Consider the following 18,719-nt stretch of genomic DNA (forward strand, 5'->3'; position numbering starts at 1 on the left):
CTTAAAAATAAAATAAAATTACCTAATCTGAGCAACAAGATGAACCGTCAGTTGTCCAAACTCGAACAATCCCCGGTAACGACGCCAAAAACTTGGTGCACGAAATTGTGATCTCAATGGCGCCAACAACTTGGTACGCACAATTGTAATCTCACTTCTTTTTTACAACTTCGCACAACTAACCAGCAAGTGCACTGGGTCGTCCAGGTAATAAACCTTACGTGAGTAAGGGTCGATCCCACGGAGATTGTCGACTTGAAGCAAGCTATGGTCATCTTGTAAATCTCAGTCAGGCGGATTCAAATGATTATGGAGATTTGATAATTAAAATATAATTAAAATATAAAATAGGATAGAGATACTTATGCAATTCATTGGTAAGAATTTGAGATAAGCGTATGGAGATGCTTTGTTCCTTCTGAATCTCTGCTTTCCTACTGCCTTCATCCAATCATTCATACTCCTTTCCATGGCAAGCTGTATGTTGGGCATCACCATTGTCAATGGCTATTTCCCGTCCTCTCAGTGAAAATGGTCCATTGATCCTTTTGCGTCTGTCACTACGCCCAACACTCGCGATTTTGAAGCTCGTCACAGTCATCCCTTCCCAGATCCTACTCAGAATACCACAGACAAGGTTTAGACTTTCTGGATCTCAGGAATGGCCGCCAATAATTCTAGCTTATACCACGAAGACTCCGATCTTTCGGAATGGAGGCTAAGAGATAAACGCTCAATCCAAGGTAGAACGGAAGTGGTTGTCAGGCATGCGTTCATAGGTTGAGAATAGTTATGAGTGTCACGGATCATCATATTCATCATGTTGAAGTGCAAGTGAATATCTTAGAATAGGAATAAGCTTGAATTGAATAAGAAAACAATAGTACTTTGCATTAATTCATGAGGAACAACAGAGCTCTACACCTTAATCTATGGTGTGTAGAAACTCTACCGTTGAAAATACATAAGTAATGGAGGTCCAGGCATGGCCGAATGGCCAGCCCCCTAAACGTGATCTCTGAACATCAAACTAGTCAAAGACTAACCAGAGATATAAAATAAATCACTAAAAGTAGTTTTTATACTAGACTAGTAGCTAGGGTTACATAAGATAAGTAAATGATGTAGAAATCCACTTCCGGGCCCACTTGGTGTGTGCTTGGGCTGAGCATTGAGCTTTCATGTGTAAAGACTCTTTTTGGAGTTAAACACTAGGTTGTAGCCTATTTCTGGTGTTTAACTCTGGTTTGCAACCTGTTTCTGGTGTTTAACTCCAGAATAGGGCAGGAAGTTTACGTTGTCAAAACTCGGACAAAGTATGAACTATTATATATTGCTGGAAAGCTCTGGATGTCTACTTTCCAACGCATTTAAGAGCGTGCCAATTGGGTTTTTGTAGCTCCAAAAAATCCATTTTGAGTACAGAGAGGTCAGAATCCAACAACATCTGCAGTCCTTTTTCAACCTCTGAATCAGATTTTTGCTCAGGTCCCTCAATTTCAGCTAGAAATTACCTGAAATCACAGAAAAACACACCAACTCATAGTAAAGTCCAGAAATATTATTTTTATTTAAAAACTAATAAAAATATACTAAAAACTAACTAAATCATACTAAAAACTATGTAAAAACAATGCCAAAAAGCGTATAAATTATCCGCTCATCATTGTGGTAATGGCAATGATAGAATTCTTATCCTCTTATTCTCAAGTCAAGGCTTTTTATGCATTTATAGCATTTTTCGCAAGTTTTGATCCCATCTTTTCTTTACTTGCATAAATTACAATTTTTCTCATTCCTTAGTTCTTTTATTACTTAGTTCTTTTAATCTTTAGTTCTTTGATTCAAAAACCCCTTGCCATCACAACCAAAAGCGTAACACTTCCAATTGCATCCTAGGGAGAACGACCCTAGGTCGAAAGACTCTCGGTTTATATGTTTTGAATTTAAAAATATTAAACTTTGATGTTGAGAGTTAGTTGTTGGTTTAGCTATACTTGCAACGAAGTGATCTTATTTTGAGAAATTCTAGATCAACACTAGCTATCTCACCAAGTTTTTGGCGCTGTTGCCGGGGATGCAATCGGTGTTATATCTTTTGGTTGTTGTGAATATGTTAATAGTGTAAATAGTACTTTTTGGTTGTTTGTTTGCTTTTGTTAGTAAGTTTTTGTTTATATTTTCTTTATAACTTTTTAACACCATCACCACAATGCACCCCAATGGAACCCAAACACTTACCTTTCTAGTCACCAATTCTATACACCATCACCTCACTACGTACAAAAACCATACCCTGATGAGCTTGATTGTCAACCTTCATCACTTCAATCTTCATCTTCACATATGGATCAAGCCACACAAGAAGTACTTTTCATGCTCATTCAATAATAACAAGAGTTCTGGAAGAAGCAAGAGCAAGTCATGTCTATAGTAACAAAAACTCTTGACCGGTTAGCTTCATTGCATTAATGCCATGACCAAGAAGCTCTAATGGATGAATGTGTAGAACCAAGTGAAAAGTGTGGAGTGAGCGAAGAATTGCAAAATCAAGTGGAAGATATCAAGTCACAACACGAAGCACAAGAGGAGATAAATGAAGAGTTGGTAGGAAGTGATCAAGAGGATTCCATCATTCAAGATTTTTTGTCCAACTTGGTCAACCCCGCCCACCTTCATGAGCCTCCCTTATTAGATTTGGAAGGAGATTTTGATGTGGACTTCACACAACCCCCAATTTTTTACTTGAGTGATGATGAGGAAGGTTTAGAGGAGGTTGAGGAAGATCCTATTCACCAAGAAGTAAAGGTAGTCGTGCAAGAACGAATTGAGTGGGTGAAGATCTCTCCAACAAGATTTCTAGACCCACATCAATATGCCGTCTTGGAGACGGATTGTCAACTTCAAACCCTTCTTGGAGTAGTGGATGGTGAAGAGAAGAACGCTATTTGGCAAAGAAATGGAAAGTTCATCAAGGAAGCCAAATCAACATTTGGAGCTCAATTTTGGTGTAAGAGTCAATTTAGTGGATTCCGGGGAGTGCACAAGCATGTCAATGGTGATAGAGGAACTCAAGTATGGGATCCAGGTATCAATTTCAAGAATCAACACTTATGGATCCTAGTTTCTAGCTTGAAGTCTCTTAAGAGTTTGGTACAACTCATTTGGGACCCCGGAGGTCAAATCAATAGCAAACTTGGTTGGAGATCCAAGGAAGAGTGGAAACATAAGCCACCCTAACAAGGATCTCCTCACCAAGTCCAACTTAAGGACTTTAAACTAAAGTGCTAGGTGGAAGACACCCCACCATGGTAATCCTTCTAACTTTCTCTCTTTTAGTTTTTAAAGCTTGAATAATTGGTTATTTTGCTTGTTTGGTTAGTTTTATCTTGATGGTTGTTAGTTAATTTTAGTAAAATAATGTATTTTTGGAGTTTTATGATGTTTTGGGGAATGAAAACCTATTTTGGATATCAAGTTTGATGTCTTAGAGGCAAAATTTTTGTTGCAGGAACAGAGACCCATGCGTCCGCACAGACCCGTGCGTGCTGATGATTAGATTTTTGATGGTATAGAATTTCACAAATGAAATCTCGTTGCAAGTATAGTTTCTAAACTAACAAATAATCTTTTCATACAAAAGATTGTTTGTCACAAGTACAAACCCCTAAAATTATAAACCGAAGTATTTAAACCTCGAGTCGTTCTCCCTAGGAATTGCAATAAAGTGTTCTTGTTATTGGCTATGAGTTATATTTGGGGTTTTGATAAGAGACATGAAAGATAAATGGCAAAGAAAGTAAACTAATGGCTAAAAAGGTCTTGGCAAGGGTTGGTGGTCAAGGATCTCTATCCCTATCACTAACCACAACATGAGAATTGACAAGGATCAATCCCATTAAATCATCCTCTAACTAGTAAAGAAAAGTCAAATGAGCTATATCAATCTAAGTCCACAAGTCCTAGCTCTCTACTAATTGAATTAATGAGAACTAGAGTCAATGGCTCCCAATCATCAACTACTTGGACATTAGTAACTCAAGAGTTCCTAAGTTACCTTTCCAAGCCAAGAGCATAAAATTCTACTCTAACATCCTTCTAAACATTTCATCAAACACTTGGAAGGCATAAAAGGAAAGCATAGTAAAGTTGCAAGGAAAGTAAATCTACACTACTCAAATGCAAGGAATTGAACAACAACAAAACAATTCAACAATAAAAGAACATGAATCATAAATTGCATTAAAGAGATGATGAGCAGATAATTTATACGCTTTTTGGCATTATTTTTAGTATGTTTTTAGTAGGATCTAGTTACTTTTAGGGATGTTTGTAAACCCTAGTAACTAGTTTAGTATAAATAGGACTTTTTACTATTGTATTTGACATCTTGGGATGTCTAGTTCTTAGATCATGGGGGCTGGCCATTCGACCAGGCCTGAACCTTTCACTTATGTATTTTTCAACGGTAGAGTTTCTGCACTCCATAGATTAAGGTGTGGAGCTCTGCTGTTCCTCGTGATTTAATGCAAAGTACTACTGTTTTATATTCAATTCAACTTATTCCGCTTCTAAGATATCCATTCGCACCCAAGAACATGATGAATGTGATGATTATGTGAAGCTCATCATCATTCTCACTTATGAACGCGTGCCTGACAAACACTTCCGTTCTACATGCAAATAAGTTAGAATGAGTATCTCTTAGATATCTAATACAGAGGACCGAGTCCGAGATATTAGAATCTTCGTGGTATAAGTTAGAACCCATGGATAGCCATTCCTGAGATCCGGAAAGTCTAAACCTTTTCTGTGGTAATTCGAGTAGGATCTGGGAAGGGATGGCTGTGACGAACTTCAAACTCGCGAGTGCTGGGCGTAGTGACAGACGCAAAAGGAGGGTGAACCCTATTCCAGTATGATCGAGAACCTCCAGATGATTAGCCGTGCCGTGACAGAGCATTTGGACTTTTTTCACAGAGAGGATGGGATGTAGTCATTGACAACGGTGATGCCCTATATAAAGCTTTCCATGGAAAGGGGTAGAAAGGATTAGATGAAGACAGCAGGAAAGCAGAGGTTCAGAGGAACGAAAGCATCTCTATACACTTATCTGAAATTCTCACCAATGAATTACATAAGTATTTCTATCTTTATTTTCTGTTTATTTATTATTATTATTCGAAAACTCCATAACCATTTGATATCCGCCTGACTAAGATTTACAAGGTGACCATAGCTTGCTTCAAGCCGACAATCTCTGTGGGATCGACCCTTACTCATGTAAGGTTTTATTACTTGGACGATCCAGTGCACTTGCTGGTTAGTTGTATCGAAGTTGTGACAAATCATGAATTAAGATTAGAGCACCAAGTTTCTGGAGCCATTACCAGGGATCACAATTTCGTGCACCAAGAGAAATAGAAGAAATAAAAGTGCATCAACATAAAAGTAGGGAATTACAAGAATTAAATGCTAAACTAGAGAGAAGAGATATAGAAGAAGAAGAATTACAAAAGGAAAAGTAAATCAAATCATAAAATTAAGCTAGATCTAAGAAATCCTAATCTAGATCTAACATAATCCTAATCTTAGAAAGAAGTGAGAGCTTCTCTCTCTAAAACTAACTTTCCATCTAAGACTTAAACTAGAACTAAAATAATTGGTTCATCCCCCTTCAATCCTTGGGTTAAATAGCATTAGAAATGAGTTGGATTGGGCCCAAAATACTTCAAAAATCGCTGGCCACGAGTTGCACTTTAGTGAGTCACGTGCAACATCGGTGCGTATACGTATGGTGCGCGTGAGAGTCCTTAAACGCGATACAACTATGGCAAATTTTATATCATTTTGAAGCCCCAGATGTTAGCTTTTCAACACAACTGAAATCGCGTCATTTGGTTCTCTGTAGCTCAAGTTATGATTTATTAAGTGCAAAGAGGTCGGGCTTGACAGCTTTACGATTCCTTCATTTCTTCATGAGTTCTCCATTTCTACATGCTTTTTCTTCATTCCCCCAATCCAATCCTTGCGTCCTAAATCTGAAATCACTTAACAAATATATCAAGGCACCTAATGGAATTAACGTGAATTAAATTTAGCTATTTTAAGACCTAAAAAATATGTTTTCACTCTTAAGCACAATTAAAGGAGAATTTACAAAACCATGCTATTTCATTGAATAAATGTGGGTAAAAGGTCATAAAATCCCCTAAATCAAGCACAAGATAAACCCTAAATATGGGGTTTATCAACCTCCCCACACTTAAACCATAGCATGTCCTCATGCTAAACCAAGAATGAAACAAGGGGTATGACATTTATTCAATGCAACCTATCTATATGCATCCTATCTAAGTGAATGCAACTAAATGCAAAATGATTCTACCTACTTGGTTAAAAATAAATCAATCTTCCAAGAGCTTGTATAAACGGGTAGGGCTAAGGTCATATGACGACTCATGAATCCTACCAATCCAAGTATAGAAAAATAAAGTTCAAGTAGACTTGCAAGAAGAACGCTCATGAAAGCTGGGAATCAAGGAATTGAGCATCGAACCCTCACCGGAAGTGTTTGCAGTCTAGTTGCTCAAGTGTATAGGGTCGATTCTCTCAATTCTCCCCTAATCATGCTTTCCAAGATTCGTTTTTCTCTAACAATCAACAATTATTCAATGCATGCATACATTCATCATGAGGTCTTTTCATAGGTTGTAATGGGGCTAGGGTCAAGGTAGGATTGTATATGGTCAAGTGGACTAGAATTTGAATCTTTGATTAACCTAGACTTTTCCACCTAACCTATATAATAACCTATACAATTAAGTGCTAACCTAACTACCCATCCTTCACTTTTTCACATACTCATGCATTTTCTTTTTCATTTCACAACACTTATGCATTGATTCTTATTTTTACTTCACTTTAGGGCATTTTCTCCCCTTTTATCGTTTTTCTTCTTTTTCTATCTTTTTTCTTTTTTTTTCTTTTCTTGTCTTTTTCACATTTATTTTTTTTCTTTTTACTTTTTCTTTTGTTTTTCTCATGCAAGAACATCAATGCATAAGGTCTATACATTTAATCAATACATGAGCATACACCCAATTCCCAAATACAGAAATACAAAACACCCTTTTACCCCAACCAATGTTCCTAAATCTCCCTAAACTTGAATAATAAACACTCTCACTAGCTTAAACTAATCAAAGATCCAAATAAAGGACTTTTATTATTTTTCACTTTAGGCTTGTAATGTGCTAAAATAAAGAACAATTGGATTAAGCGTAGGCTCAAAATTGGTTGACAATGGAAAGTAAAAGGTAGGCTATTTGGGTAAGTGAGCTAATAAAATAATGGCCTCAATCATATAAATGTATGAATACAAGGAATAATTGGACATATAGACTTAAACAAATCAAGGATCACAATCATAGGAAGAGAACAATTTCACACAAGAAGGAAAATAAGTGGTTATAAGATGTAACCACATCAATAGGCTCAAATCTCACAAGCTTATGTTCTTAGCTCAAAAACCATGTTCCAAAATAAATTCTTTCAAGCAAGTTCAACAAAAATTTGTTCTTCAAATTGGTAGGGCGCCCTAAAATAGTTTCTTGGAAAAGAAATCATCACCCCAACCAAGTAGTCCTAATAAGAAAGAAGTGTTAAAAATATGTACAAATACTAACTAACATGCAACCTATCATGAGATGCAACAACTAGCTAACATTGGTGTTGAAAAAGGAAATTATTACCCATGGAGATCGGTCGGACGACCTCCCTACACTTGAAGATTGCACTGTCCTCGGTGCATACAAAAGAGAGCAATGTGGACAGGTTGCTACAACTGATGAGCTCCTTTAAAAGGTTGTGCAGATGACTTGTTTGTTGCCCCATTTTGAGACTTTTCCTTTTTCCTTCTTTTTGGTGGCCAACCCAAATGAGAGAGAAAATAAAGAAAAGTAAGCCTACAACAAAGATATGAAAGCAAATATAACATAGGCGGGGGCTAATGCCAAATAAAAGTAGGGTTCTCCCTACATGTTAGCTACGTATGTAAGTGAGAAAACAATAAAAGCTAAGGCATATCATTAAACTTGATGCAAGAGTAAAGTCAAGGCATGAAGAGCATGTTGAGCATCAATTTCAAACAAGAATTGACACAAACAAGATTAGTGATAAACATGAGAGCGTTTGGTCCCATCCTAATTCAATGATAATGAGGCACAAGAACAAAGAATGATGAGTTAGGAAAGATAAAAGCACTAATCTTGTGTGTGGAATAAATATTACAATTAATGTTAAATGAGTCTCGAAGCACCAAAATAATGCAAGAGAGTCTCAACAATTGAGTATCAGAATTCAACACCATTATTAAAATGAGAAGCTTAGAAAATAAAATGAAAACAAGCTATAAAAACAAAATAAAAATGCAAAGAATAAAAGTATGCAAATGCAATAGACAAAAGAAAATGGATGAGGGAAAACAAACTCTTTTTTTACCGACGCGGACGCGTCATGCACGCCCACGCATTGATGCGCAGTTTGGCAGAATGACGCGTACGCGCCAGGTGCGCACACGCGTGGGTGGGATTAGGCGCAGGGCACAGCGTCGGCCCAAGGTTGGCCCAACTCTCTGGAAAATATACCAGGAGGGCAGGTGGCGATATCGACACGCGCGCGTACAGTGTGCGTACGCATGCATTGCGCAATTAGAATCAAGGACGCATACTGTAAGACCCAAGACTTTTGGAAAAGTCCTATTTTGAACTAATCTCAAACCATATATCTATTTACAGTTTTAATTTCATAAATTATCTTATTGAAGGTAATTAAAGGTAGTTTTGATTAATTGGATTTGAAATAAAATTAAGGTTTTCATCCAAACTCTATAATTTTTAGATTAATTTCTATTTACAACTTAAAGTTCTAGAAATCCAAAAATAATGAGTTTGGGCTATTTAAATTAAGATTTTATCTAATTTTACATTTATTGAGTTATTTTATATATTTAAATTGTAAAGTTGGTAGTTGTGAAATAATAAAGATTTTATATGATTTGGATTAAATAAGTAAAATATTAAATATTAATACTACTATTTTGGAAAATGAAGAAATTAAATATATTAATTCTAATTATTTGATTTGGACATTTTTATTGAAAATAATTTGTGAAATTGATTAGCAAATAGTATTTTTATACATTATTATTGTTGGGTTAAAAGTCATTTCTAATTAATATACTATCCCTACTTTTATTTGAAATTACAAAACTAACCATATTACCCTAATTTTGTTAAAATTACCGAAATGCCCCTAACCCTAATTAACTCACATTTTTCCTTTACTCCAAATAAAACCCTAATTTTCCTTTTTGCCTCAGCCAAAAACCCCTCCCCACCCAAACTAACGGCAGCAGCAGCTGCAAACAAAATGAAACAAAAGAAAGGGGTTAAGAGGAAACGGGAAGAAAGAGAGGGGAGATGGGAGGAACGGCGCCGGCGAGGAGCCACTGCTGCCGCCGCTGCATCGAGGCTGAGACACAGAGAGGGAGAGGGAGACTGAGCTGCGGCAGGGAAGAGAGAGAGAAGACTCGCGAGGGAGTCACCACGGGAAGGGGTTCGCCGCCGCGTCCCGTTGCCTGCGCCGCCGCCATCCACCCTCCCTGCTGCCAGTCTCCGTTCGCGAAGAATAGAGGGAGTTCGCGTTGCCGTCAGGTCCGCCATTAGATCCCCTGTTCCTCGCCGTTTCTGTCACCGCCGTCAGTGCCCTGCTGTCGCCGCCGCTGCTGCTGGGAGCTGCACCGCCGTGACCGAACTTCTGCCGCTGAGAACCGCCACTGCTGCCGCCGGGAACGCCACTGCCGGTAAGGGTTTAAGTTGGTCTTCGTTTCCTTTGGGTTTTCGGAAGCTTCATTGTAGTTGTATGTTAGTTTCAGTATCTTCGCCGGAGATCTGATCGCCGCCGCCACTCGAGGTGGTTACCGAGGCTGCCGCCAAGCCGGTTCAAGGAACGCTGTAGTTTTGTTTTCTTAGTTTGGTAAGTAATTCATGTTTCAGAAAACCCCTACGTTAGTATTCTATCATGTTTGGTTATAAACTCTGAGGTTTGGTAACGTAGGTTCAAGTACTGTATGTCGAATACCGCTTCTAAGTTACTGTGAGTACTGCGAAAGTGATCAGGGGCTGAGTTTGTGTTTGCTGTTGATTTTGGGTTGAGCTAAAAGGTTTCGTTAGTGCGTTTTGGGTTATCGTTCGACGAATCGAGGTAGGGGCCTTTCATACAAACTAATTTATTTTAAATTGGAAATTGTTATAAATAGATATGATGTGCGAATTGCATTTCTGGTGATTAAGTGAGTCTTATGGATTGTCTGATTTGTATTGGATGAATATGATTGCTTGTTTGATTGAAATAATGTTTGATTTTGTCCAAAATGGAGGTTTTTGGTTGTTTTGAATTGAAAGGATTTCAGTAATTAAAGTCTGAATTTTCTTACTGGAAACTAATTTGGTCTTGAATCCCTTGGAAAAGAGTTGAGGATTGGTTTGGTTGGGACCCGAAAAGGGTGGCAAAGTCCAAGTTTTAGGGGAGATGCTGCCGAAATTTCTATAAAATCTGATATTTGGAATGAAACGTTATTTTGAAAATAATGAACTATATTTGAATTAAATGTTTGGTAAATAAATTATGTTTGAACTTACTTTATTAAGAAAACTATATGTTTTGGTTGCAATTTATTTAAGAAAGGAATTATGCTTTAAAGTCAATTTAAATATGAAAGTTTTCCTGTTTTGGAATTTGATTTAAGTAAACAAATTGGAGGAGTTTTAGTGGATTTAAAAGAAACTGGATTTTGATTGACTGATTTCACTTTACAACGTTTTGGGAAAAGTCTGAAGTACTCTTTGAAATCTTGATTTAGAAAAAGGAAAACAATTTTCGAACCCTTTGGAAACACTTCAGATTTTGGAATGAAACTGAAATTTGTTTTTGGATCCAAACGACTTGATTTTGGGTTTAACTTCCGCTTTATTTACTCAAATTAAGAAGCTAAAGTTTTAGAGATTTTTGATGAACTTAAGGGAATGAGTTAGGTTATTCTCCCCTGAAGTCTTGAGACTCCGCTGAGGAATTTTTATGACCAAACCTTGATTTAGAAATGAAGGATTTTGAGTCTTTGAAAAGAGATTTTGAATTTGGCATGGTTTTGAGATTGTTTGGAAGTTCTGGAAAGATGTGGAAAGTGGCTCCGTTTTGAAAAGTGATTCTTAACAGGATGTGAATTGAATATGTTTATTAATTAAAAGTAAATGGGCCAAGAATGAGTTTGAAATAAGTTGTTGAGCCTGATTAATTGTGGATATCATCAAGATTGATGAGTTATTACTTGGTAGGCATAAGAGCCGGGTTCATCCCGCTTATGCTGAGATGAGAATTATTGATAAGTCGCTGGCACCTGGCAAGGACGGTGGTTTAATCCCGCTTGTCGAGGGTGCAGCGCCCGCGTAAGGACGGTGATTTGATCCTGCTTACGGTGGAGGCAAGGATGGTGGTTTAATCTTGCTTGTCTATGGGACCTATGGATAAGGACGGTGGTTGGATCCCGCTTATCCTAGTCGGGTTTGGCAACATAACCGACAATGTGATATCACAGCCAGTAGGACAGACATTCATCATTTGTATTTATGTGACATTGTTTGGGTGTGCCTATTGTAACTAGTTTGCGTATGTGAATACTTATGTTAACTGCTAACTGCTATAATTGTTGTTAAGGGATTGTATCTGGTTTGTATTTACATGTATGTTTAGGTTTTCACGAAAAAGTGTTTAGGAAAGGTTATACGGTTTTAAGTTTTAAACAGGCTCATATTTTAATAATAAATATTATAAGAGTCGCCGTAATACTCGAGCTATCATAGTGGTGCAGCTGGAAGCATGACATTTTGATAGTTAGGGTGTTACACATACGCGCCAGGTGCGCGTATGCGCGGGTTGGTTTGTGCCTTAGGCCCAATGTTCGCACAGTGCAGGCCTAACTCTCGGGTTTTTTGGCTGAGGATGAAATTTTTGCATCCATGCGGATGTGCCATGTACGCGTGCGCGTGGATGGTCAAAAATCCTTGGGTCACGCGTACGCACCAAGTGCGCACACACGTGGGTTGGTGCTCTGTTTTTCTAAATTTTTCCAAGTTCTTGCACCAAACCAAGCCTTCCAAACCTCCGAACAGCTACCAAAACACCATGAAACCTTATTTAACATACCAAACTACCAAATAAACTCATCAAAGAAAACAAAACATGAAATCAAACCTATTCTACCAATATTTACAAAAGAGAAAAATGAAAAGAGTTTACCATGGTGGGGTGTCTCCCACCTAGCACTTTTGTTTATTGTCCTTAAGTTGGACTTATGGGGAGCTCCTCTCAAGGTGGCTTGTGCTTGTAACCATCTTGGAACATCCACCAATGCTTGAATCTCCAATAAGCTTTATTCTTCAAAGATGATAACTCCAAGCCTTGATGGAGTTCCACACAAGCTTGGGACTCCCAAAGTCGATCCTCTTCTTGTAATCCGGGATCCCACACTTTATTTTCACACCCATCCTTGAATTGATCATCATTAGTCCATCCGAGTGGCAAGTAAGGTGAATTCTCAATAAAGTGACCAACAATCCTCCTAGACCCATCTAGTTGAACACTACTCCAGCCTTTATATTTCATGTTTGATGTATCAACCCTAATGAGCCTTGATTTGCAATGCCAACCACAAAACCTTTTTCGCTTACGCTTCATCCCACAAAGTTCTCTAAGTTGGCCATCCGTTTCAAGCAAACCATATTCAAGTGGGATAATAAAGCTAATAGAAATGAATTTCACCCACTCAAATGAAAGAGTAGATGGCAACCTAGGTAAAGAAGCGTCTAAGGATCTTGACAAGGCGTAACCAACCCCCGTCCTTCTATTTCTAGGGACTTCCACCTCTTCACAAGGTCTCTTAATTTCAATCCTTTGTTCATCAATTCTATCTAGGCCTTTTCACTTATTCAAATCATCAATGGGAGGGTGAGAGAAATTTACCTCCACATTGCTTTCCATCTCATTGGATGATCTTCATCGCCAAGGGAACTCAATTCTTACTCTATCCCGTCCAATTCTTCATATGGAATATGCCTTGGAGGTTGTGCACTTTCCTCCTTAGCATCAAATTCAATCTTCTTGGAGCGGTTTTCTTCAAGTCTATGTTCCCATGGAGGCTCTGTATCTCCTAATTCTTCAACCACTTCTTCCTTGTCTTCAACAATTATAGCTTCCTCCAATTGTTCCAAAACAAAGCAACACCCCTCATTCTCCACCAATCTCTCCTTCATGTTATACTCTTCATTTGATTCTCCACATGTTGCCATGGGAGTTCCTTGAGTGTTCAACCATTGGGATGCTAGCCGATTCACCACCTCGTCTAAGGCGGCCGTGAATTGTTCCACATCCCTTTTCATCTCCTCTTGTCCTTGAACAAGAACATCAAGGATGTCATCCATTGGAGGTTGGGATGGATGAGAGGGTTCATCATATTGGGGTAAGGGTTCATAGTAAGAAGGTGGTTCTTCTTGGTAGAATTGTGGTGGTTCAATATTTTCCATTCTTTCTACTTGTTGCACAACACACTCTATGGTTGCTTGAAATTGATCCAATGCTTCCTTGAGATGATCCCTTGACTCTTGTTCCGCTTGGATATCATGAGTAGGATCATATGGCTCTTGGATTGATGGACATGAGTAGTCTTCCATGGGCGGTTCTGGTGGAAAGTAGTATTCATCTTGTGATTGAAAATTTTCATACATTAGAGGTGGTTCATCTTGGTAATGGTATGGAGGGGGTGGTTCTTGAAAGTATTGATGTTGGGATGGTGGTGGCTCATATGGCTCATATGGTTGTTGGAATGGTGGATATGGATTAGGGTCATATGAAGGTGGTTGGTAAGAAGGGGATTGTGAGTATAGTTGAGGGTTATGTTGTGGATATGGTTCATAGGCATATGGTGGGAGTTCTTGAAATTCACAAAGAGATTCACCATAGCCATTGAATTGGTATGCATTATAGAATGACTCTTGTTCATAGTGCATTAGTGGAGGTTGTTACCATGAAGATTGATCATATGCATATAGCTCCACCCACATTTGATTGTCCCATCCTTGATATACATCCTCATTGTAGCCCTCATTTCCTACAACATAGTTAGAACCAAACTCATAGCCAAAGTGAGAATTCATAATGAAAAGAGAAAATAAGAACAAAAGCTAATAAGAAATAATGAAACAAAATCCTAAAACTAGCAAAAACTAACAAGCAATCCAAAAATCAAGCTATTCACAATATTCACATATATACAATAACAAATAACACAACACCATTGCAACTTCCCCGGCAACGGCACCATTTTGATGATTGGATTTTTGATGGTATAGAATTTCACAAATGAAATCTCGTTGCAAGTATAGTTTCTAAACCAACAAATAATCCTTTCATACAAAAGATTGTTTGTCACAAGTACAAACCCCTAAAATTATAAACCGAAGTATTTAAACCTCGGGTCGTTCTCCCTAGGAATTGTAATAAAGTGTTCTTGTTATTGGTTATGAGTTATGTTTAGAGTTTTGATAAGAGACATGAAAGATAAATGGCAAAGAAAGTAAACTAATGGCTAAAAAGGTCTTGGCAAGGGTTGGTGGTCAAAGATCTCTATCCCTATCCCTATCCCTATCACTAACCACAACATGAGAATTGGCAAGGATCAATCCCATTAAATCATCCTCTAACTAGTAAAGGAAAGTCAAATGAGCTATATCAATCCAAGTCCACAAGTCCTAGCTCTCTACTAATTGAATTAATGAGAACTAGAGTCAATGGCTCCCAATCATCAATTACTTGGACATTAGTAACTCAAGAGTTCCTAAGTTACCTTTCCAAGCCAAGAGCATAAAATTCTACTCTAACATCCTTCCAAGCATTTCATCAAACACTTGGAAGGCATAAAAGAAAAGCATAGTAAAGTTGCAAGGAAATTAAATCTACACTACTCAAATGCAAGGAATTGAACAACAACAAAACAATTCAACAATAAAGGAACATGAATCATAAATTGCATTAAAGAGAAATAGAAGAAACAAAAGTGCATCAAAATAAAAGGAGGGAATTAAATGCTAAACTAGAGAGAAGAGATGTAGAAGAAGAATTACAAAAGAAAAAGTAAATCAAAGCATGAAATTAAACTAGATCTAAGAAATCCTAATCTAGATCTAACCCAATCCTAATCCTAGAGAAAAGTGAGAGCTTCTCTCTCTAAAACTAACTTTTCCTCCAAAACTTAAACTAGAACTAAACTAATTGGTCACCAATTGGTTCATCCCCCTTCAATCCTTGGATTAAATAGCATCATAAATGAGTTGGATTGGGCCCAAAATACTTCAGAAATTACTGGCCACGAGTTGCACTTTAGTGAGTCACGTGCAAATTTTATATCATTTTGAAGCCCCGGATGTTAGCTTTCCAAATCAACTGGAACCGCATCATTTGGACCTCTGTAGCTCAAGTTATGATCGATTAAGTGCAAAGAGGTCGGGCTTGACAGCTTTGCGATTCCTTCATTTCTTCATGAGTTCTCCATTTCTACATGCTTTTTCTTCATTCTCCCAATCCAATCCTTGCCTCTTAAATCTGAAATCACTTAACAAATATATCAAGGCACCTAATGGAATCAAGGTGAATTAAATTTAGCTATTTTAAGACCTAAAAAGCATGTTTTCACTCTTAAGCACAATTAAAGGAGAATTTACAAAACCATGCTATTTCATTGAATAAATGTGGGTAAAAGGTCATAAAATCTCCTAAATCAAGCACAAGATAAACCCTATATATGGGGTTTATCAGCGCACAGTTTCCCTGTTTTTCTGTCCCTATGCGTAAGCACTCAGATGTGCGCACGCACAAACCTAAACACTCCCTCTGTTCACGGCACGTGCATGGCTTGTGCGTATTCACCCTCCTTTTCTCCCTATGCGACCGCACACCATGCGTGCATGCACACACTTCACCCCGTTCTTTCAAAAAAAAAAAACCTACTACCTGTGCGCCCGCACCTCTATGTGCGTGCGCACACTCTTTTAGCAACCCTCTGTTTGCAGCACACGCACCCCTTGTGCGTGTGAACACAATCTCTTTTTCCCTTCTATACGTCCGCAGCGCCCACACGCTGCTGTGCGCGTGCATACCCTATCCTACTTCCTTGTGTGCACCCGCACACAACCTTGTGCGTCTGCACAGGTCACTTTTTGAACGTTAATTCGAAAAGAGAGAGAGTCGCGCTTCAGTTTCCACAAACCCCCTCCCAACCCTCTCCTTTCTCCCTTCTCTGAACCCAACACCACCCAACCACAAACCCTACTCAATCCAGACCACCCTAGCCAATGCCACAACCCCCGTCCGACCGCTTCACCTCCGGCGACCACCGTCGCCGACCCTTTTCTCTCTCCCTTCTTCTCCTTCTTTTCCATTTCCATTTCTCCCTCCCCGTTATCTTCTATCTGCGCAAAGACCCTTTCTCTGCGTGATAGTAGGCCTAACTCGTGCCTAGTCTCCGTTCGCGCCTCCTAGTCCGGTGGACCTCTGTGCCGCTGCAACCCTCTTTCTCTGTCTATTTCTGCTTCTCTCTCCCTCTGTGTTACAGGTTTCATTTTCTTCCCTGTAACTTGCTCCTTATTGTTTTTGTTGCATTTTCTTTCTTTACCTGCTTTTAATTTCTGTTTTAGTAACTAGGTGGCATTAGGTTAGTTGACTTATGTGTTTTCTGGACTGAATGTGGTTGATTGGCTGATTGTTTAAATTTTTCTGGATTTCTCTGAACTATGAATGCTGCTTTGTATGAACTGACAATGCTGTTTCACTAATACACATAACATGCTTGGTATAATGCCTGAATGGATTTTTGATTCAACTTCTATGTCTGATCAGCATAGGTTTTGAATTTTCTTTCTATTTTGCATTATTAATTTCATACTTGTGCAATTTTCTGTTGATTTTGATGTTGCCTGAGCTTTAATTTTGATTGTGCACCTTGTGTTATTTTTGCTGAGACATCAAACTGAACTTGAAATCTGCAGCTGTGTAGAATACCAAGCTGAAACCACTTTGTTTGATGCATTTTCAAGTGCATAACATGCTAGTTTGCTGCATTATGTACTGACTGCTCATTCCTTTTGCTTAAACACCAAACTAGCCTTAGACTTGTACATTTTAGAATCTATTTGGTGCCATTGGCAGCAGTACATACATTGTTTGTTGAGTAAATTGACTAAGTGCTTATTCACATGCCTTTAACTTTGTTGATCATGTACCATAACTTGTCCCTTACAAATCTTTTTGAGCAATGCAATCTGTTCTTCAACCAAGTATTGCTTTGGACAAGAAATTATGTATATGTGATCATTTCTTATCCTCTCAACATGAATAAGTGCATACTTCCATTGTTGCATTGTTTATTGCTTTCGTGCCAATTTTTGCTAAGTCTTCAAACTTCAAATGCAAAAATTGCAATAATCAATTCCTTCAAATTCAATTCACTTGCATTGTTATACCTAATGCTTTAATTATTGTTCATTCCTTCATTGTTACTTAGGTTACTTGATTTTGGGAAAATACACTTCCTTTTTCAGTAATTGACTGTTTTATACATGTTTTCCCTTAATTGAGTGTTGTTTACATTATTGGCTCTTATTTGAACTGTTTGACTGTTTCCTTATTTTTTCTATGATTCTTATCTGTTTATCCTGAGTTGTACTCTGTTTTTGTCTTTTTCAGGATGGCTCGCAAAGAGAAGGAGAAAGCCAATCCGTTGGCTCATCTTCCTCTTGTGCCTCCGAGTAACCAACCGGATACATTCATTAATGCTGAAGCCTAAGGACAGTACAAGAAATTGGCAAAACGAGCCTTTCACTACGAGAGGAAGCTAAACCTACCCGAGAAATATGCGGATTAGATTCTCAATAAATTAAATTTTTACCATTGGAAATTCGTAGAATTCGATCCGATGGAAGTCAATGACAACCAGGTCAAGGAATTCTACAGAAATTTTCTAAAGAGGGATGCCCCAACTATTTTTCTGAGAGGTGTCACATTGGACACCACTGATACTGCTTTAGACGCCCTCTTGGATATTCCGCATATTCCTCGGGCTAGGGATGCTTTCACTCAAATAGTCAAGGACGTGACGACGGGAAAGCTTTCTTTAGATGTTGTCCTGAAAAAGATTGGCCTGCCTGAGGCCACATGGGAGTAAAGCAAAGGGGATAAGGCAGTTCCATTGAGCGTTGCGTGAACTGATCTAAATCCTGAGGCAAGGATCTGGCAGCAGATCATTACCAACTACATTCTACCAAGCACGCATGCAACTCATATCCGCGTCCGTGTGGCAGTTTTACTTTGGGCTATTCTGGAGGGGAAGAGTATCTCTGTTCTTCCCCTTATTAGAGAGTCGATGTGGAAGGTGAACCAACAACAGAAATACAATATTCCCTTCCTATCGATGATCACCAGATTAGCCGCTTTATCTGGAGTGGAGAGACGTCCAATAGACCAGACGTCTGTCTTCATCAGTAAACAGCCATTCTTGCCATACGGCGACTATGATGGACCGCCACAGAAGAAGAGGAAGACGACTGAGCCAT

The 18,719-nt window shown here is 38.4% G+C and overlaps 1 protein-coding gene across 1 annotated transcript in view; it reads left to right on the plus strand.

Annotated features, from left to right (window-relative positions):
- The window catches only part of LOC110265321, a 35,021-nt gene extending 25,064 nt beyond the window's left edge, over positions 1 to 9,957 (plus strand). The window contains exons 2-3 of the mRNA XM_021108265.1: positions 9,575 to 9,865; positions 9,932 to 9,957. Coding sequence (XP_020963924.1) covers positions 9,575 to 9,865; positions 9,932 to 9,957 — 317 coding nt within the window. The remainder of the gene's footprint in view (positions 1 to 9,574; positions 9,866 to 9,931) is intronic.

Source organism: Arachis ipaensis, chromosome B08 (assembly GCF_000816755.2).
Source record: "Arachis ipaensis cultivar K30076 chromosome B08, Araip1.1, whole genome shotgun sequence".
In the NCBI taxonomy this organism is placed as follows: Eukaryota; Viridiplantae; Streptophyta; class Magnoliopsida; order Fabales; family Fabaceae; genus Arachis; species Arachis ipaensis.